Here is a 22,472-nt window from a genome sequence, read left to right as displayed (position 1 = left end):
ACTTCAGAAGAATGCCTCCTTTGTTGTCATAGGAACACGATTTGGATAATTTGGGCTGTTTTGAAAAACTGTTAGATAGGGGCAGCTAGGTGGCACAGTGAATAGAGTACCAGCCCTGGAGTCAGGAGGACCTGAATTCAAATCTGGCCTCAGATACTTAACACTTACTAGCTGTGTGACCTTGGGCAAGTCACTTAACCCCAATTGCCCTGCCTTCCCACCTCCAAAAAAGAAAAACTGTTAAGATACTGGGGCCATGGATTCTATGGGGACCCCATCTGTGCAGGGATTGTCTCCATTTTCAGATATGCTGCTCATAACTGAGAGTTTTTTCCTTTTAAAGTTTGGGCCACTCAGAGGATGAACATGCTGTGCTGCCTGACCCAGGTAACATCATCATTTTGCCATTCACTTGCATAGCCTACACAACCACCAACCAGGATTTCATCCAGCACCTTTCTGCTGTGATAAGGCAGGTAGTGCAGAGACAGCCGCTTTCCTGGACTGAAGCAGCCAGCAGAAGGGGCCCTGGGAGTGACTCCAGAGACACTGATACAGAGGGTGGCTATTTTGAAATGGGACTTCCTAAGGGAGAGCCAGCTGTGGAGTGGAACACTGCCCCTGATGGAGGCTCAGCGACCGAGCACCCGCACATACTCACAGTCCTCTGGAGCTTCTCCATTCAGGTTCACAAGGGAATCCGGCAGTTCGCAGCCTGTTTAGTTCTGACTGACAGTGTAGTCGCTGTGTTTGAGATTCCTCATGAGGCATCCAAAGGAAACAGTCACCACATGCTTTCTGCCTTGAAGCTGGTGTCATGCTTTCCGTATGGGGACCTTACAGAGTTTGGCTTTCTCCTGCCAGAAGTGTGCTTAGTGCTAAAGGTAAGAACTGGTGGATACTGCTTGTGTCTTATTTCAGACGCCTCCCATCTCCAAGAGTTTCATTCTTGTTTACACACCTGCTGTTCTCCACAGCATACACCTGTGGTAGGTAGCTCCATGCTATACTGGGGCAAGACAAACTTGCAGGAATTTATCTACCAGCTTATGGGATTTTACCACATTTCCTCAGATGACAGTGAGGTAAAGGGTTGTTTTCCTGCATATCTTGTTTATGGTGATAAAAGTGACATTTGGCCAGCCTTGGACCACTCTGAGGGAGAGACAGAATGGACTCAGCATGACCTGCAGCCTCCATTTTGTGAGTCATCTGAAATGGGGCAGTCTGTGGTTCTTCCCTGCTGGATATTTCTAACACCTCAACACTTGAACATAGTAAAGGCAGATTTCAGTGCTTTGCCAGAAAAAGGGAGATACTTCAGTGACACCAGAAAGATCTTCAAACTGAGTCGGATTCCTCTGGCCTCAGTTCTGTTGCATCCAACCCGCCATTCCACTCAGCCTCAAGGTTCTTTCTCGGATGGCCATGTGCTTGAACTGCTGGTTGGATACAGATTTGTCACTGCAGTATTTGTCCTACCTCATGAAAAATTCCATTTTTTGAGAATCTACAACCTTTTGAGGACTTTCCTACAAGACGTGAAGACCATAGTTATCTTCAAAGCTTCCAAAAATTTGGAAATGGCAAGAAACCACCTCTTGGACTCCAATAATCTGCAGGCAGCAAGGTAATGACTTTTAGAACTCAATAAATGGTATATAGTTCAATATTCCTGACCCACTGCAAGCCCACCAGTGTTACTCCTTGTACAGTTTTATTCTAGATTCTAGTAAATTAAACTATTTAAACTAGATAAATCCTCATACACCAGAGTTATGAGAGTGATCATTAGGTGGCCTCACTAATACTAGTTTAATTTTTTTTCTGTCGTATATACTAACAAGTCACAAATAGAGTGTGTGTATGTGATAGGGTATGGTTTAGAAATTCATGAATTGTAATTCTTACCCTTGTTATTAGTGTTCACCAACAAATGAAGATAGGTGTATGTGAATTTTCAGAAATAAGAATATTAATATATATTAATAATATAATAATAAATGAATTTTAGTCATTCATTTGTCAGACTTGGCTCAACACATACCATTAGCATCATTTTAAAAAGATGTTCTATTAGAAATATAACAGGGAGCATCTATATAAATGCTAAACCTTTCTATTTCAGTTCATTAAGCATCATTTTCATTCTGTCCCTCTGAAGTCATCCGTAGCTTCCTTTTCCTCTTCATTCTTATTTTTCTTGATAGTCTGTAGCATATGCTTCATTCTTTCAGTTATGCTTTTCTTTCACCTCCCTCCCACTAAGTATTCTATATAGAATGGTTTTTGCAGGTTTCTCTTGCTCAGATTTGTCATTTTTCCTGTGTCGCCAAGGCAATGTTCACAGCACCAACAGCAACTATGAATATGCCTGTATAGTTCTGAATCACAAAATATAACAGACTCTCCACATGGAAGCCAGAACCAAAACATTCAAACACCAGAAAACTGAATCCTAGCATCAGAAAACCAAATTTATCATAGCAACAAAGAAACCTGTACACAATAACACTGCAGAGAGCATTGCCATCCGCAAGCCTTCTTCTTGCTTGGGCCTTCCCACAAACATAATCCTAGCTATCTGCTTGCCTATGTCTTCTCCTTTGGCTCTAACTGCTCTGACTCCTGCTCCTGTTCCACCCTTCCTGCTCCACCCATTCAGCAAACTCCTCCCACCACAGGCTTCATGTGATTACATTTGACCTACTAAGGGAGATCTTCAAAATTACCATTACCATTACACTCACTCCCTCATGTTGTTGTGTTCCTTTACATGAGTATACCATGATTGGTTTGGCAGCTACTCTTTTTTCATTCCATTAGTTTGCTTCCAGCTTGTTTTAAAATTTTATTTATTTGTGAAAATAAAATAATCTTGCTACAAAAATCTTGGAACAGCTATCTCCTTTTTTGTTTGTCCTTGACAGAATTTTCAGGTATAATCCCTCCAATGGAATTATTTTGTCTGAGGTATGTTTAAAAATATTTAAAAATAACATACTTATGTAGGTGCTATTAGATTATACTCCAAAAAGATTCTTTAACTTTGAATTGCCACAAACAATAAATGTATGTGTTTCTCCCAAACCTCACCAGCATTGAATTCCATCACTTTCAATGATTTTGGCCAATTTAAAGATGAGGTATTACCTCCAAATTGCATATCATAGCCCATGAACTTACTGATTCTTTTCTTTCTGTCTCATTCTGATCACTTCCTCTTTCTGAACTCTTAGCATGATGCTAATGATAGTGAGGTCCAAGTTACTTTAGAAATTAAATGTATAAATCTCTGTATAAAGATAGCCACCATGATCCTTCTTACCAGAACACTCAGTAAGTGGTGTAAAGGGCTCTATGGGGTTTTCAGAGTACCCGGTGTGAAGGTCATTGGCCACCCCTCAAAGAAAACAGAAGCATGGTTACCATGCTTGTACTCAACATGGACTCAGCTCTCCTCTGCTTTAATTACCTGTGACTGAGATGTCAGATGATGAAAAGCACAGAGAAGTTGTGGGATTGCACAACTAGCTTGTTTCAAACAAAACCTTCCCCCAAAGCTAGGAGGCATAGTCTTTGAGAGAAAGATTCTTCTTCAGTCAGAAACTTGCCTCTGGTATTCAGTTTCTTGGCCTAGATCTAGAGGCTGTGCTTGATAAAGCAGCAGCCATTTATCAGATACCTACTATATGCAGAGCTTTAGGCCAGCTGCTGCAGGTAGAAAGGAACTAAAAATCCCAGTAATTTCTCCTCAGCAGTTCAGAATAATTCAGATTAAGATCTGAAAGGGATTTCAGATCATCTAATCCAGCTCTCATTTTACAGACAAGGAAACTGAGGCCCACAGAGATAGTATAGTAAGTAGAGTAACTGTTATTTATACCCAGGTCAGTCTAACTCTAAATCATTCCCTGTAACACACTATCTAGAGGCAAGCATCTATTCAGAACTGACAGTCGTGACTGAGAGAACCGTGTATCCTCCATTATTGATACCATTGGACTTTAGCCAGTTCAGAAATGAATGTACATTGCTGCAATAGAATCATCTCAAATCTCCCTTCTTTTCTTTCTTCCCCTCCCCCTTTTCTGGGAAAGCCTGGAAGGGGTCTTATTTAAGGACTCTTTTAGAGTAATTGGGGGGGGGAGCTTTGTTGGAGGATGGCTACACAGATTGAAAGGAGTCTTAGAAAACCTAGACTCACAGTACAGAAAAGACTTGTCCAGAGTCCCACAAGCTATTGATAAAATCTAGATTACAACAGTTTCTCCTGACTTTCAAGTCTAGCTACTCAGGCTATCATCTGGGCCTAAAATCTGAACTCCTTTTTAGCTTTTCCCTCTCTTTCATTCCTCATGTTAATTTACCAGATTTCTTCATTCTTCCTTCAAGTTGTCTTTGGGATTTATCTTTTTCTTTCCATTCCCTATTACGAGCACCAGAGTCCAAGTTCTCATTTCCTCTTGCCTAGAGTATCGCTTCAGCTCCCTCACTGGTCTTCCCTTTCTAGTTCATCCTCCATAAAGAGACCAGATTAATCACCCAGAAGTACATGCCCCTACTTGAAATAAACCTTCGGGGATTGTTGCCTTTAATATAGTCTAACTTCTTCCATCTGGCATTCAGTCTCCTGTTTACTTTTTAGTCTAGTCACACCCGGCTTCTCAGCCTTAGCTTCTACTGCACTTCCCATGGCTATCTATGCGAAATACTCATTCCTAGTGTTATACTTCTTTTCTGACCCATTCTTCCACCTGAAATACCTTCTCTCTTCCTTCCTCATAAAAATCCTACAAGCCTGTTTAAAAACCTTATACATCATGGGGGAAGCTACGAGGCATAGTGGGTAGGGCACTGACCTGAGTTCAAATTCACCCTCAGGTATCAGATAGTTGACCCATACTAGCTGTGTGACCCTGGGCAAGTCACTTAACCTCCTTTGCTTCCGTTTCCTCATCTACAAAATAAGCAGGAGAAGGAAATGGCAAACCACTTGACTATCTTTGCCAAGAAAACCCCATATAGGGTCACAAAGAGTTGGGCATGGATGAAAAAAGTGAACAATTGAGATTGAGAAGTTTTATAAGAACCTCAGGAAGCTAGTAAATACGTGGCTTTAAAAAATTTATATATGTGTTTTAAAGATACTAAATGAGCTACAAAGAAGAGGACCTTAGGATAGCTACCAACCGGTCTTGTGTAGCCTGCTGCCTGAGGGGGCCCAGATGAGACAAGTGTTTTGTCTTCTCACACTAAATCCCTCTGGAGTGTTGAGAGGTCAGAGGGACAGTTTAGCTTAGAACCCTCTGATGCTGCATTCTTCATATTTTTTAAGCTGACTTTTATAGCTCCAAGGATCTCAGTTTTTTCCTGATGGTCCGTGGTTTCATTTTATCCCTTTCATTGTGTTGTGGCCTCTCTCTTCATGAACAGGATCCCCTTCAGGCACTACCCACTCTTACCATCTATTTGTAAACCTTGGTTTCCCTGGGAAGCTGACCTCCGGTTCTTACACAGAAAACTGGGGTCTGGTCCACCTAAAAATTCCTCATTCAATTTGGATATGCTTCATTATTTGGGACTTACTTTCATCTAATGTGACCTTTTTTGAATCTTTGTAGCTTTTCCAAGCCTCATTTGACTCTCTCCTCCCTGTACCCGAGTGAATTTCTGATGCAAAAAATGACTGAAGACAACCAAATTCCTTTTTACCTGCCAGTTTCCTCATCTCTTCAGTATGTGGCTGGATTAAGGGGGAGTGCCATTGTTGAGTTTTTCCATAACAATGTTGCTGAGGTATTGTGCCCCAAGTATTGGTCTTTGGCTTTTTATCTTGGTTACATTCTATCCTTGTTTCCCCGCTGAGACTTTAATGATTTTCTTTGAGTCAAATTTCAGAAGTTGTTGGTGAAGGCCAAGATGAAGAACTTTGTCATTTTTTTTAAAAATCAGAATTGCAGCTGTGGGGTGGCTAGGTGGTGCAGTGAATAGAGCACCGGCCCTGGGGTCAGGAGGACCTGAGTTCAAATGTGACCTCAGATACCCATGTGACCTTGGGCAAGTCACTTAAACCCAATTGCCCTGCCTTCCCTCCTCCAGAAAAAAAAAAAGAAAGAAAACTGCAGCTGTTCTTTGCAGTCATTCAAACCAGTGGAGTTTATTTCTCAGCCTCCTTTCAGGGGTCACTCCTGGCACCAAGTACTGTCACTTTATATTCCTTTCTGGCATCCCCTCCCTAGAACCCTATTCTGCTAAAATTTTCACCCAAGAGATTGATTTGAATATTCGTGCCAAGGTATTGATGTTTTTTTTTTTTTTGCTTTTTGGAGGACAATTGGGGTTAAGCGACTTGCCCAAGGTCACACGGCTAGTTTTTGTGTTAAGTGTCTGAGGCCGGATTTGAACTCAGGTCCTCCTGACTCCAGGGCTGGTGCTCTGTTCACTGTGCTACCTAGCTGCCCCTGGTATTGATGCTTTTATAGTTGAATATATTACCCCCTCAGAAATGTTTTTTTTTTTAAGTACAGCTTTACCTCCTTCCACTTCACCCCCACCCCCAAAGACCTAAATGAGTATCTTTTCTAATGGTAGAATTTCAGACAGTGGAGCTGGTGAATAGGAAGTTATTTGGGGACATTTTCCATTCATATGAAAAATATGATGGAATAACTAACCTGTTTAAATAAGAAGCCCAACCTTGACTCCCTTGTGTCTCATTAGTCCCATCTTCAGGTGCCTCTTGGGGTAGGGATAGAATGCTATCAGAAAGAGAGACAGCAAATTAGGAGCGCCCACGGTGAGTGCAGATTCACAGGGCTTTTTTTCTTTCCAGGTTGAAAATGAAGAGCTGAGACACCTCATGTGGTCATCAGTCTTATTCTACAAAACCCCAGATGTGGAAGTCACCGCCTGCGTGTTACTGACAACCAAGGCTGTGTACTTCCTGCTAGACGATTCCATCCGGCACCACTGTGAGCCTTTGCTAGGTAAGAAATGATGGGGCCATTTGGATGTTGCCATCACAGAGATGGAGATGCTGGGAATCCACGTTCTGCCTGCTTCCCTTTTCTTTCATTTCATTTCACCCTCCACACTTGGAAGGTCCTAGCTTACCTCTCCAGATATGGTGTTCTTTTTTTTTTTTTTTTTAAAGTAATTGGGGTTAAGTAACTTGCTCAAGGTTACACGGCCAGGTGTTTCTGGGTGGGTGCTAAGTGTCTGAACCCGGATTTGATCCCAGGTCATCCCGACTCTGGGGCCGGTGCTCTTACTTGCTGTGCTACCTGGCTGCCCCAGATATGGTGTTCTTTAACTGAAACCCAATCTTATCTGTTTTTCACACGCCCAGATCAGTATATTGTAACAGCAATATTATATTTCTCCCTTTTGACCTGACCACTTGGTCTAAAGCCTTTTTACTTGTTGCACTATTTGGTTGATTGTTTTTTGAGTGATTGGTGACTTCTAGCCATTGACTAGGCTATTCTGACCTTGAAAACTTGGTGTGAAAACTTCTTTTCCACTTAAAGATTAGACCAATTGTTGTTTTCATTGTGCATGGGTGCTTGATACAGGTCTTGCTCTTTGGGGGTGCTGACTTTTTGGGTTGGACTCAAAGCCCCCTGGGACAGAGGCTGTACACATTGCTTCTAAGCACAGAGCTCAAAGGCAGCTTTGATCAAAGCTGGTCTCATGATGGAGAACACAGGCAGCTGGTCTGACTCTGCTACCTCTGCTTGTCATCTTGGCCTTCTTTTCCAAGGTACAACAACCATAATCAAGCAAGAGTTCATTTGACTTTTAGCAAAAAGACATTTTATTCCATTTCCCAGGGGCTTGAGTTGTGTTCCCTTCTGTGGAGTTTGTACGGCACTGAAAATGTACTTTTTGGGGCAGCTAGGTGGTACAGTGAATAGAGTAACAGCCCTGGAGTCAGGAGGACCTGAGTTCAAATCCAGCCTCAGACACTTAACAAAAAACTAGCCCTGTGACCTTGGGCAAGTCACTTAACCCCAATTGCCCTCCAAAAAGCAAAAAAAAAAAAATGTACTTTGCTCCTGGACATGGCTTTTCCAAAAGAGAAATATGTTGTTCTCCAAAGCACATAGCCTGATTGGGGGGTGATTTTGAAAAAGGTCTTTATTCATGTACACAGACCCACCCACCTAGGAAATCTGAGCACCTCCAAGAATGACTAATGTTTGTAATTTTTTTTTTTATGCACAGATTTCTGGAATCAGAGGAACTCTGATTATGACAATAGCCCTTTCCATCTGTCCCAGTGCTTTGTTTTAAAGCTCAATGACCTGCAGTCAGTTAATGTAGGACTCTTTGATCAGTATTTTCGGGTTACTGGTGAGTGACATTTCTACTGTGTTTATTTCTAACAAACAAATAGGTCTATTCAATTCTGGTTTCTTATATATAGCCTCAGTATTACATGTGCATTATTTCTTTGTGCATGTATGGATACTCTCAGCCAAGTAGCTGGGGAGGGAGGAAATGACCATGAACTTTTGGAAACAACAGAGGTTGCTGAATCTGCCCTTTTGACCATAGTCAAAAGTCAAGAATTTCACCAACAACCTGTCAGCAAGGAACCAAGTAAACAGAATAATAAACAGACAGACTGAATGAACCTCGGAGTTCCCTCTCAGTAGCATGCAGGATGTTTCTGGCTCACACTTCCTAAATATATTTTAAAGAGAGAAAGCTCAGCTTTTTCTCTAGGCCTTCCTAACCCATTCCAAAAAATGTGTGTCAGCCTTTCCTGCCTTCAAAATTGCTGCCAGTCTCGACGCTTCATATCCGAGTTGTGCAGGCAGTCTCATCCTGTTATTTGATCCCCAAAGGCTCCCTCCTAAACATGCCGCACATTAAAGAGCTCAGGGCCTTTTGGGCAGGGTAATAGGGGTGGGCATTTGCAAGTGAGTAGCATGGACTTGTTTCCTTAGGCTCTTCTGCAGATCACATTGTAACTTGTCTGACTCGAGACAGTTACTCTACTCATGCCTTCATTCAACACCTCATGGCTGTCCTCTCCTTGCTGGCCCGAACACCTTCCCCAGAGCCAGTCGACAAGGATTTTTACTCAGAATTTGGAAACAAAAATACAGGTAAAGAAATCTTCCGATCCCTTCTTTTCCTTGAGGAAGTTAGCTTGGTGGGCTGATCTTCCTCATTTCCATGTTTGGCATATGCATGATGTATTGGAAAAGAACAGACATGAGTTGGCAAAGACACAGGTTTGGATCCTGCCTCTTGACACTTATAAGCTGTGCGACCATGAGGAAGTTATTTAATTTCAATGAGTCTGTTTCCCCATCTGCAAAACCAGGACTTACAACTGTAAAGTTAGCTGTTATTTCTAGGGCCTTTGTTCCTGCTCTGCAAAGCTTCCCAGTCAGCTCCTCTGTGTTGGATCCCCTCTCAAATCCAACTCAAATGCCACAAGTTTTCCTTGATTACTCCAGTCCTCCCAGATCTCTTTGGCCTTTGGTCTCCTCAGTACATACTGTCATGGTATGTCAAGAATTTGTGATTTCTCTCAGTGTGGAAACTTTCCACCAATGCAGATTGTATTCCATCTATAATTTATGTTGCAAGAATTTTCAGGACCCTTGTTAGCCACCACACAAATGAACCAGCACCAACAGGTAAACTGTAATTTATCCACTCAGGAATGCCACACACACATCAGTAGGTGAGAGACCTCTTTCTCTCCCTCTCCTTCTCTCTCCCTCTCTCTCCTTCTCTCTCTTGCTCTCATACACACAAGGCTGTCAAAGAGGCATCACTGAAAAAAGGTAAAGAAGGCAAATAGAAGACAAAGCAGTTATGTTACTCCCAAAATTTACTTTCAGCCCTTAATATGAAATTCAGAGATGTTAAGTGACTTACCCGGGTGTAAGTATAAGAGGCACAATTTGAACCCAAGTTTTAGTTAGCATTAGTCAACAGTACTTGGACTCCTGTATGTTATGACTCTCTATTGGAGTTGTCAAGTTTGTTTTTCTCCTAGATTCTAAGAATTCAGAGGTTTGGTTATTGTATCCCCATATGATAGGAATTCATTAAATGTTGATTGAGTGAACTAATGACTAAGACCTCAGGTACTCTAAGCCATTCTGAGGGCTATGGGTCACTCTGCCTTAGGAGTCTTTAGTAATGATGATTACTGATCAGTCTTGTGGAGTAGGGTTGGATTAGTTCAGCTTATAGGTGGGGAATTGAAGTTCAGAGAAGCTGACTTGCTCCACATCAGATCTAGGACAGGAACCCAGGTCTTCTGACTCCCAAGTTCAATGTTTTGTCCACTAAGCCACAATCAAGAATCATGGGGTTGCAAAAAAAAAAAAAGTGGGGCAGCCAGGTGGCACAGTAAATAGAGCACCGGCCCTGGAGTCAGGAGGACCTGAGTTCAAATTCGACCTCAGACATGTGACACTTACTAGCCATGTGACCTTGAGCAAGTCATTTAACCCCAACTGCCCTGCCTTTCCCCCTCCAAAAGATTAAAAAAAAAAAAAGAATCATGGGGTTGCTATGTGCCATTTATCTTTACAGGAAAGATGGACAACTATGAATTGATCCACTCTAGTAGAGTAAAATTTATTTACCCTAATGAGGAGGAGATTGGAGACTTGGCTTTCATTGTGGCCGAGAAGATGGATGACTTGGCAGATCGCCCTGCTCTCGATATCCTCCTCTATGTGTTGGCATTCCAAGTGAACCCTGTGGAAGGCGCTTCTTCGGCCCGCAGTTCACTCCAGCCAAAGACACTTCTTCTGACCAGCTCAGGTTTATTCCTTTTTGATGAGGACCATGTCAGTTACCCACTGCCTGAGTTTGCCAAGGAGCCACCAAAGAAAGACAAATATCAGTTTGCTGATGGCCGGAGGATCCGGGACCTGGACCGGGTACTCATGGGCTACCAGATGTACCCTCAGGCCCTCACCTTTGTGTTTGATGATGTACAAAACCAAGACTTAATGCAGAACCTGACCCTGGATCACTTTGGAGACACTCTGGTTACTGCCCAGGGAGCCCCCAGACCCAGGGGACGTGATGGGGGCAGGGAAGTGCAGTGGTATATCTTCATCCCAAGTGCTGAGAGCCGAGAGAAGCTCATCTCGATGCTGGCCAGACAGTGGGAAACCCTGTGTGGGCGGGAGCTGCCCCTCGAACTCACAGGGTAACAGACCAGCCATTGGACAACGTATAGGGTGAGGACTGGGAGAAACCAGGTCGGGCCCGGCCTGTCCAGCCTTTGGCCTCCAGAGAACACTGAGCTCCATGGAATTGCATCTTCTCAGGTGTTCACTGGTTCGGGACTTGGCTCTTTTTTGTTAACCTGTTCTAGAGATTTTTATGCTGAATATGTAAACATTTTATCATGCTCTGCATCCTGGGAACCTGTGTGAATTTGAAAGGAGTCAAAACACTATGACATAGTGCTGTCTAGGGCTGTCTCTGTTTCCACATTTGTTTCCTGTATATATATATATATCAGCCCCCAAACTATTCCACTGTAAATAATGGTGAGAGAAGCACTCGTGATGTCAGAAAGTGCTGTGTTGTGTGTGAGCTGTCTTTTATTGGGTGTGCTGCTAAACGTTTCAGTTAAGATAATTTACACACTTGTACATTTGTCTTTTTATGAAGTGTCAAAATTGGTTTTTATTTTGCTGCTAATCATGAACCTCATAGCAAAATTCACATTAAGATGCCCCAAGTGTGGGGACGTCACTTTGGTGGAGGGGTGGCACGCTCTCACTGCCAGCAAAAACATGGACAACAAGTGAGGGGCGTGACTCTGCATTTGAGACCTGGGCCATCCACCCTCCAAGCACCAAGTGTTGCTGCCATGGCCTCCTTTCACAAAACCAATAAAGTGGAATTTGACACAGTCTTGTTTTCTTGAGTTCAGTGCTTCAGGGAGAGTCCAGCATATCTCATTAGGGACAGCTGCTCTCTAAATGAGCCCCTTTTAGTAATTATGTTCCACCTGATCCTCTGGGCAGGGCAGGTCCATCCTCCTTGAAATGTCACCTAGAACAGTCTAGAACAGGGACTGGAATGGAGCAGAAAAGCTTAAGAATAGCCCCTCTTCTCCATGTCCTTTCATTGTACTCTTGCTCCAAACAGCAAAATGCCATCTCTTCACTTAAAATAGAGGCAGTTCTCACTTTCCGCAAGAGGAACTGTTCTGCAGTCCTCTACTTAAGGTGATTTTTGCGTAATGTGCATTTTGCCCTTAGATGTGGGGGGCTGCCCATGGAGGGAGGGGGCCAGCACACAGTTCAGGTCCCCAGAACAGAGAAGCGAGCGGAAGGAGGAACATGGGGGGGTGGGGACAGACAAAGGTCTCCTCGTGGTGCTTGAGGTCTTGAGCCAAGCCCCTGATTCAGTAATGGCGGCACTCTCTCCAAGGGTGTGTTTCTCTGTTTTTGCTGGGTTTTGTTTTAGGATTTTTTTTGGTGGTGGGGTGGTAGACCATGGAGCCCCAAGCCAGAAGGACAGGAATAAAGTGAGAGAGAGTATGGTATGGTGAAGTTAACAGTGTTTAGGGGGAATGTGGATTCCTTTCACCATTTTTTATGAAAGTCAAATTTGCATAATGTAAATTTATGTAAAGTGAAACTATACTTGGAGTACTTCAAGGATTCACAATTTTGTCAGTGCAGGCATACCTCCCCTGAGTCAGTTCATAGCCCCTCTTCCATCCCCTAGCACAGGGGCTCTTCACTTTGGTTCCATGAACAATTTGTATCTCAATACAATTTGTTTCCTTTGCAGTCCTTTGCATTTTAGTAATTTAAAAATATTATTATGAAGAGGGGTCCATGACACAAGAAGGTTAATACTCCTGCCCTAGTAGATTGTTTCATAAATTGCTTCAGATGAAAAACCACACCCTGGTCACGCCACTGACTCCAGCCACACTTTTCTCATGAACCTTCCATGGCTCCCTACTTAAAGCCTTTCCAAGCTTAGCAGGACCTAGAGTCATAGCATCTCAGAATTAGAGGTCAGTAGTGTGTGTGAGCCTGAGCTCCACCATTGTAGCCTTTGAAAGTCCAGGGCTGTCACCTCCATGCCACAATGAGGTGAACTTCCATATAGGTTTACAAAGGGTCAGTGCTTTAGAAGCCAAGTTATCACTGGTTTTCATAAAGGCATAAATCTTAAGAGCCTACCCATTCACCAATCTGACATGGGACCTTCCCTTGAGATTCAAGGAAGCCTCTCCTAAGCTGGAAGGACTTCTGTCCATATGCTTTAAGCAAGAAGAAATTTTATTCAGTCCTGCCCCTCTGCTGTCTGCTGCTCACTCCCTGTGTGGCCTTAGAAAGGCCTTCAAACTCTCAGGCTCCTCAGAAAAATGAGAGGATGGCATCAATGGCATAGACGGCTTTGTTCCCTTCAAGCTCCAGATCTGTGTTCCTGTGCTTCCTCGATTTGTGCCTCACTGTCAATGGGAGTTTAATCCCAGTGGTGGAGAGATGGGCACATGGATGCATCATGGTGGAACTGTGACTTACCAAGTCATTCTGGAAAGCGGCTTTGAACTAATGAGAGCGATTCAAACATCCATACGCTTTGACCCATTGATTCTACTGCTGGGTGCATACCCCAAAGAGCTCAGTGATGAAAGGGTCCCGTATGCAACAAAAGATTTATAGCAGAACTTTCTGTGGATAGTAAGAATCCGGAAACAAAATAGAAGCCTATCAGTCGGGGAATAGCTAAACTAATTGTGTAGAGAAATGTTGAAGTCCAGGGGCAACTAGGTAAAACAGTGGATAGAAAGCTGGTCAGTAAGACCTTAATTCAAATCCAGCCTTAGATACTTCCTAACTGTGACTCTGGGCAAGTTATTTGCCTCTGTCTTGGTTTCCTCAAATGTTAAATAACACCTGTCTCCCAGGATGGTTGTGAGGATCAAATGAGAGAATATTTGTAAAGCATTTGACACATAGGAGCTTAAAAAAAAATGATGAAATGATAGAGATGCATTAAAAAGAATATGAAAGAAAGATAAAACCAAGAAAATATACACAGAATGACAATAGAAATGGAAAGAATGAGTGACCAAGTCTGACCCAAAGGAAAGATACAAGGAAGTTCCTCCTTCCATTCTTTGCAGAAATTGGGGACCATGAATGTGGAACATCATCTTTTCTCACATGTTGATTAGTTTTGCTTTTCCTTCCTCTTTTTTTTTTCTTAAATAGGAGGGTGATATGATTGTATGGTATGATTATCTCAATAGATGCAGATGATTTGTGATATTATCTCAATTGATGCAGAAAAAGCTTTTGACCAAATACAACACCCATTCCTATTAAAAAACACTAGAGAGCATAGGAATCAAAGGAGTTTTTCTTAAAATAAGTAGCATCTATCTAAAACCATCAGCACGCATTATATATAATGGAGATAAACTAGAAGCATTTTAAATAGGATTAGAGGTGAAACAAGGATGTCCATTAGTACCACTTATTCAATATTGTACTAGAAATGTTAGCTTTAGCTGTAAGAAGAGAAAAATTGAATGAATTAGAATAGGTAATGAAGAAATAAAACTATTTGCAGATGATATGGTATAGAGAATTCTAGAGAATCAACTAAAAAACTACTTGAAATAATTAACAACTTTACCAGAGTTGCAGGATACAAAATAAACCCACATAAATGATTGGCATTTCCATATATTACTAATAAATCCCAACAGCAAGAGATAGGGAAATTCCATTTAAAGTAACTGTAGACAATATAAAATATTTGGGAGTCTACCTGACATGACAAACCCAGAAACTATAAGAACACAATGACAAAACACTTTCCACACAAAGTCAGAGCTAAATGATTGGAAAATAGCAGTTGCTCATGGGTAGGCCAAGATAATGTAATAAAAATGACAATTCTACCTAAATTAGTTTACTTATTCAGTGCCATACCCATCAAACTACCAAAAATAGAGCTAGAAAAAGGTAACAAAATTAATCTGGAAGAGCAAAAGGTCCAGAATATCAAGGGAATTAATAGAAAGAAATGCAAGGGAAGGTGGCTTAGGCATACCAGATCTAAAACTATTATAAAGTAGAAATCATCAAAACAGTACTGGCTAAGAAATAGAGTGGTGGATCAATGGATTAGAGTAGGTATAAGACACAGTAGTCAATAATTATAGTAATCTACTGTTTGATAAACCCAAAGACCCCAGCTTCTAGAACAAGAACTCACTAATTGACAGAAAACTGCTGGAAAAACTGGAAAACAGTATGACAAACTAGGCACAGACCAACATCTTACACTGCATACCAAGATAAGGTCAAAATGGGTACACTATTTAGACATAAAGGGTGAAACTACAAGCAACTTAGAAAGACCAAGGAATCATTTCATCTATGAAGAAGGGAAGAGTTTATGACCAAACAAGACATAGAGAACATTATGAAATGCAAAATGGATAATTTTGATTAAATTTAAAAGGGTTTGCACAAAGCTAGTACAGCCAAGATTAGAAGATCAGCAGAAAGCTGGGAAACAATTTTTACAGCCAGTGTCTCTGATAAAGACTTCATTTCTAAAATATAGAGAGAATTGAGTCAAATTTGTAAGAATGTACAAGTCACTTCTCAATTGGTAAATGGTCAAAGGATATGAACAGTTTTCAGATGGAAGAAATTAAAGTTATCTATAGTCATATGAAAGAATATTCAAATCATTATTGATTAGGGGAATGTAAATTAAAAACAATTCTAATCTGTTCTGATTCTTTCACAACATGACTAGTGTGGAAATATGTTTAATATGATCATACATGTATAGTCTGTGTCAGATTGTGTGCTGTCTTGGGAAGTGGGGGAAATTTAAAACTTGAAATCTTATAAAAGCAACTCAGAGGTAGCACATCACACCTATGAGATTGGCTAACATGACAAAACAGGAAAATGATACATGTTGGAGAAGATGTGGGAAAATTGGAGCACTAATGCATTGTTGGTGGAGTTGTGAACTGATCCAACCATTCTGGAAAACAATTTGGAACTGTGCCCAAAGGGCTATAAAACTGTGATTGAACAATACCACTACTAGATCTGTATCCCAAAGAAGTCATAAAAAAGGGGAAAGGACCCACTTGTACAAAAAAAAATTTATAGCACCTCTTTTTGTGGTGGCAAAGAATTGGAAATTGAGGGGATGGCCATCAAATGGGAAATGGGTGGACAAGTTGTGGTATACTATTGTTCCATAAGAAATGGTGAGCAGGCAGACTTCAGAAAAACCTGGGAAGACTCATATGAACTGATGTGTAGCGAAGTGAGCAGAACCAAGGACGTTGTGCAATGACCACCTTTTTAGACTTAGCTCTTCCAAGCAATGCAAGGATCCAAGATAATTCCGAAAGACATGATGGTAAATGCTATCTATATCCAGAGAAAGAACTATGGAGTCTGAATGCAGATCGAAGTGTCCTATTTTCTCTCTCTTTTTCTTGTGAGAAATCTGATCCTTTCACAATATGACTAATGTGGAAATATGTTTAATATGATCATACATGTATAGCCTATATCAGATTGTATGCTGCCTTGGGGAGTGGAGGAAATTTAAAACTTGAAATCTTATAAAAGCAAATGTTGAAAACTAAAAATTTAAAAAGAGGGTCTTCTGGAAGGTGGAATGGAAAAGAACACAGTGGAAAATGTAAGTAGTGTAAAAAACAAAATCTATAAAAATTTGAAAAAAAAAAGTGGCCTCCCAGAGTATGTATGAGGAAGAGTCTATATGATTTTTAAGCGGATCGTCTAGAACAATTCCCTGTCCCTGACCTGCCCCTGGCCAGTTGCATCCTTCTTTAAGGCCCAGCTCAGCCCCTACCTCTGTTGTGCTTTCCCTGATCCACCCATTCCCTAAGCAGGAAAATATCTCTGCCTCCCAAACTAGAACTTTGTGCCCCTCCTGTGTGCTCACTGCATTTTGCTTTGTAATGTGGTTATTTCTGTCTATCAAGCCTTAGTCTCCCTGTTAACCTTTTAGGGTCCTAAGGGCAAAGGACGCCCTATTACTCATCTCCTTTTCCCACATAGGCCCCTGAATGTAAGAGATACCAGTAAATAGTTGTTGAATGAATTTTATTTTTAAAATGAACAAAAATGTTGACTTCCTGTTGCAAAAACTAAGTACTATGTATTCAGATGTTGTAAGGAGGGCCTGTAATCAGTCACAGGGCACTTTATGGGGAAACAATGTCCCGGGGTGGGTGGGTGGAAATAAGGGGGAAGAACTCTCACCCTACTTTTCTCAATCTCATCTTCACATTTTAGTAGGCCTTAATCCTAAAAGAATGACTAATAGTGACAATACCAAGAGCTGGAGCACAGGACCCTCATGCTGTAAGCAAGAGAAAGCATTTTGCTGTGGAAATGACCCAGGGAAAAGGGCTTCTGGTCCAAGCCACTAACTTCCTATGTGACCTTAGAGAGGTCCCTTCCTTCTAGAGGCCCTCAGCTTCCCCTCTGGAAAATGACAGGGCTGGAGAAGATGACCTCTAATATCCTGTCCTGCTCTGACTTTTGAACTGAGTTGCTGTAGCAAGTCATTTGAACAGCGAACTCAGGGTCTCACCTTGCTGAGACTGTGGTCATGTTTATCGTTCCTGGCTTGGCCCAATGTGCCAGTTTTAGTCCCTGGAATCATTCCCTCCTGAGGACGAATCAGGACACAGGCCCTTCCTGGGCTTGAGCGGCACCACTAAACTGGTGCAGAAATCCATCTTTTGCTGGGGAAGAGGAGGGGATATCTGTACAGCTCATCCCCCTCTGCACAGAAACAGGCCATTTCAATAGCAGGAAATGACCCCAGACCCTGTGGGGAAGAGGCTGGTGATGACCAAAAGTTTTCCCCAAAGCCCAGGAAGAGCTGAGGCCAGTTGGGAGACTGAAGTGGGGGGTGAGAAACAGATTGGAACCCCTCCCTATTCCTCTTGCTTTTGGGACAAAAAGTAGTTCAGTTTAAGATGCTGGCTCTGGGGACTTGGAGCAGTGAAAGTGGAGGAGGGAATAGGGCCCTTGAGAGAGTGACTCAGAGGGTGATGTTTGAGAGTGTGCCCTGACCCCCAGACAAAGAATGAGCACGACTACCCCACTCCTGCCTCTATTCTCATAGAAATAAACACCCTAGGCTCTGGTCTAGGAAACCAGATTCCTCTGAGGCTGGGATTCCTCATCGTCCCTTTTCAGCTGCTAGAAAGGAATGAAACAGGGAAGATTATTCAGAATTTCCCTTTTCCCAATCAAATTCCCTTCCTTTTCCCTCAGTGGTGCCAGATTGCAGAATGAGGATTTGCTTATCTCCTAATTGAAGGAAAATTTTCCTAAAAAATAGCTGCCCCAAAGTGGGATGGGTTACTTTGGGAGGTAAGAATAAAAATATTAAGAGTTGACATTTATATAGCACTTTACAAACATTATTTAATTTGAACCGCACAACAACCCTGAGAGGTAGCTAATAGTATGATTGTCATTTTATGAGATAAGGAAATGGATGCTTCAGTGCATTGTCCCCTAGGTCTGGGGTTCTGGATGTTTTTGCTATCATGGACCCCTTTGAAAGTTTAGTAAAGCCTGTGGACCCCTTCTCAGGAATCATATTTTTAAATGTATAAAAAAATACACAGGATTAAAAAGAAAACCAATTATACTGAAATACATTTTTAAAATATTAAAAGAGGGGGTTTACTGTGGGTACATGCATACATGTGCATGTGTGTGTGTCCTTGCGTTAGGAAGGAGTTGAATCACAGGCTTACTGAACCCCAAAGGGTTATCTAAAGTAGACTATCCTCAAGCAGGCAGGCAGATATCCTGTAAGATATCAGTAACAAGGAGTCATCCATGAGGAATTCACTGTCTCCTACAGTGGTCCTTCCAGTAGGGGACAACTCTAGTTGTTGGGAAGTTTCTTTACATCAAGCCCAAACTGAGCCCTCTACCCTGTGGAGTGAAGTTATAGAGTGTCTATCCTTGGGCACTGGGCTTCACTGTAAGCAGTCACCTCCTGGAATACCACCTTATCTTGGAGATCATCCAGAGGACCCTTGCCTTTGGTGCTGGGGTTTTCAATACTCTGCCAATCTTCATTGATCTCTGAACCCAAAACTGAGGCCCCAGGCTTTCTGGGCTTCTTGACCCCCCTCTTCCAGGGCTCAGAGATCTGTTGTCCTTTCACCTTTCCCCTTTCCCCTTCTGCTGCCACCATTCCAACTGGGCCTTTCCCACCTCTGTCCCTTCTCCTTCACCATCTCTATGTTGTCTGGTCTAGACCACACCAGTACATTGTCTAAGATTTAATCACAAGCATCTCCAGATATTTCTGTTTGGATGATGCCTTCACTATCTCCAATCCCTAGGGCACTACTATGAATCATGAGATTAATATTGGCTCAGAAAAATGACCTTGCAATGTACACAGGAAAAAAATCAAGCAGATAAAATATGCATGTTGCCCAGAGTTGGATGTCAACCCATTAAGTCAGACTCTCTATAATTATGTCTTAGATAATCTGTCACTCCATCTGAATGAGAAGCTGGACTTAGAATGAAATAAAACAGGAGTTCTTCCACTTTTCATGCCAGGGACCTCTTGGGCAGTTTGGAGAAACCTATGGATCTCTTCTCAGAATTATGTTTTTAAATGCAAAGATAAAATACATAGCATTACAAAGGAAGCCAATTCTATTGAAATACAGTTATCAATTTTTTTTTAAGTTCATGGATCCCAAGTTAAGAACCCTTGGAAAAGGAAGAAGAGAAGTGGATGGCATTTAGGAAATCCTATGGTGCTTGCTGTGATCCCAAGCTGACTGCCAACACATGAACCCCTCTCTTCAACACCAGAATTCTCCTAATGATGCTATATGTTCTAAAACCATTAAACATCAAAATCGTTTAAGAATCCCAATCAAGGGTGACCCAAAGGTTAAGGTCAAGGTGCCCAGCTTGAGTAAGAAGACTGCCATATATCAGTAATGAAGGATTATGCAAGAAATGGCATGAAAGACCTCATCAGGTCCTATAGGACCAGAAGAGGGAGTGGGCCAGTTGTGTAAGGAAAGTGCACTAGTACCCCGTCACCTCAAAAATCAGAATAATCAATAGGCAACAAAAGCTATCTCATCATACAACAAGCACAATCCCTCTTTCCATGACATCCCTTCAGATATTTGAAGTAAGCATTTGTTAAGGGTAATATGCTAAGTGCTGGGGATTAAAAAAAAAAGGCAAAAGACAGTCCCAGCTCTCAAGGACCTCTTACTCTAATGGGGACACAGCATACAAAGAATTATGTTCAAATAAACTTTATGTAGGATAAATTGGAAACAATCAATAGAAAGAAAGCTCTAGAATTAAGAGGGATCTGAAAAACCTTCCTGTAGAGAGTAGGATTTTAGCTGGGACTTGAAGGAAACCAGAGAAGACAGGAGGCAGAAATGAGGAGGAAGAGCGTTCAAGACATGGGAAGAACATGCTCAGAGTCTGTAGATGGAGTATCTTGTGGGAGAGAAAGAGCAAGAGGACCACAGTCTCTGGATGGTAGAGGACATGGCAGGGAGGTGGGATGGGATAGAGTGGGGTGGGGGAAGGTAAAGTATAAGAAGATTAGAAAGGTACAGGGGAGGCTAGCTTATGAAGGGCTGTGAACACCAAAAAGAAGAGTTAATCCTGAAGGTGATAGGGAGCCATTGGAGTTTATTGAATGGGGGTTGACATCATCAGGTGTACTTTTTAGGAAGATCGCTTTGACAGCTGAGTGGAACAGAGAATAGAGTTGAAAAAGACTTAAGGCTGACAGACCCACCAGCAGGCAGGAGGTGATGAAAGCCTGCAGCAGAGTGGTGGCAGCGTCAGAGGAGAGAAGGGAGTGTATTTGAGAGATGTCACAATGGTGAAATCGACAGGCTTTGGCAAAGGATTGGGTATGATGGATGAGAGAAAAGGTGTTGAGGATAACGCCCAGGTCATGGGCCTGGATGATTGGGAAGATGGTAGTGTAATAAAGAAGTTAGGAAGAGGGAAGGGTTTGGAGGGAAAGACCATGGCTTCAGTTCGTGGACATGTTGCATTTAAGCTTTTTATGGGACATGCAGTTTGAAATACACAATATGTAGGTGGAGATGTGGGACGGGAGTGCAACAGAGAGATTAGGGTTTGACAAGCAGGTCTGAGAATCGTCAAGCCCTTCTCAATCTTCACATCTGGTTAATTGCTGGTACCTTCCATGGATCACTGGATGGAAGGGTTTCCACTTTTCTTCTTTCTCTGGAAATACTCCAGTTTGCTAGCAACCTTCCCAACATATACCATCCAATACATAAACAAATGGGACCATCATTCATTCTGTGAACTTGGCCTCTGTTGCCACAGTCTAACATGAGACCATCACACTCTTTAGATCTGGGTGGGACCGTGGACATCATTTAGAGACATGAAAACTGCAGCCAAGATATTTTGCACACTATTGACTCCTACCAAACTTTCAGTCTGTCAAATCCCACTCCGGGGGTTTTATTATTTAAAAAAAATTTTTTTAAACCAAATGTAGAATTTCACATTTATCCCTCTTATACTTCCTCATATTCCACCCCTGTTGACCCCACCCCTCCCAATCAGTCTGGTTTGTCTCAAACTTTTTTTGAATCCTTATTTTATTAACCTTTGGTTAACATTGAATGTCAACACTTGAGAGGTCATCCTCTATTTAAAGATGAGCTTGATCATATTCATAGAAGCCAGTCAGTGAGAAACTGGGAATGGAGCCCAGGGGAGTTAACTTCCAACCTAGAGCTCTGTTCCTTGCTTTGCTGAAGCACCTGTAAAATCCCCTGCCTCCCGCCTCTCCCCACCCAATCAGACACAACACGGCACTTGGAGTCAGAGATCTGGGTTTAAATCCCACCTCCAGAAACTTTGCAGCTGTGTGACCTTGGGTGGATTACCAAAACTCTATCTCAGTTTCGTTATCTGTAAAATAAGGGTATTGGACGAGATGGCCGGTTCTTTCCAGCTCGAAATCTCTGCAGCTAGGTGGTCCAGTGGGTAGAGTCCTGGACTTGTCACCAGGAAAAGCTGAGCTCATCTCCTGCTTCTAACACTTCCTAGCTGTATGACCCTGGGAAGGTCACTTACCCTCCCTTAGCCTTAGTTTCCTCAAATGTAAAATGGGGATAATAATAGCAGCTCCCTCCCAGGATTGTGAGAATAAAATGAGATATTTGTAAAACATTTTGTAACCCTAAATCAATATATAAATTCTAGGTAGTAGTAGCAGCAGTAGTAGGTAGTAGTACAGTATATAGTATAGTATAGTATAGTATAGTATGGTATGGTATGGTATGGTGTGGTGTGGTGTGGTGTGGTGTGGTGTGGTGTGGTGTGGTGTGGTGTGGTGTGGTGTGGTGTGGT

At 42.1% G+C, this 22,472-nt stretch overlaps 1 protein-coding gene across 3 annotated transcripts in view; it reads left to right on the top strand.

The window, feature by feature from the left end:
- NISCH (nischarin) overlaps positions 1 to 11,912 on the top strand; it is a 50,861-nt gene extending 38,949 nt beyond the window's left edge. The window contains exons 16-21 of one of the 3 annotated variants that reach the window (XM_069095551.1): positions 344 to 1,630; positions 5,625 to 5,799; positions 6,836 to 6,989; positions 8,230 to 8,358; positions 8,958 to 9,119; positions 10,570 to 11,912. In XM_069095551.1, the coding sequence (XP_068951652.1) occupies positions 344 to 1,630; positions 5,625 to 5,799; positions 6,836 to 6,989; positions 8,230 to 8,358; positions 8,958 to 9,119; positions 10,570 to 11,201 (2,539 nt within the window). In that variant the 3' untranslated portion in view covers positions 11,202 to 11,912. Of the gene's footprint in view, positions 1 to 343; positions 1,631 to 5,624; positions 5,800 to 6,835; positions 6,990 to 8,229; positions 8,359 to 8,957; positions 9,120 to 10,569 lie in introns of those variants that run through there. The other 2 variants (XM_069095552.1, XM_069095553.1) reach the window with 2 other exon arrangements.
- The last annotated feature ends 10,560 nt before the right edge of the window (positions 11,913 to 22,472 follow it).

Source organism: Petaurus breviceps, unplaced genomic scaffold (genome assembly GCF_028583685.1).
Source record: "Petaurus breviceps papuanus isolate PSGF00001 unplaced genomic scaffold, PetGlider_PUasm1.0 227, whole genome shotgun sequence".
In the NCBI taxonomy this organism is placed as follows: domain Eukaryota; kingdom Metazoa; phylum Chordata; class Mammalia; order Diprotodontia; family Petauridae; genus Petaurus; species Petaurus breviceps.
The sequence above is the reverse complement of the archived record's forward strand: the minus strand, read 5'-3'. Positions and strand labels throughout refer to the sequence as shown.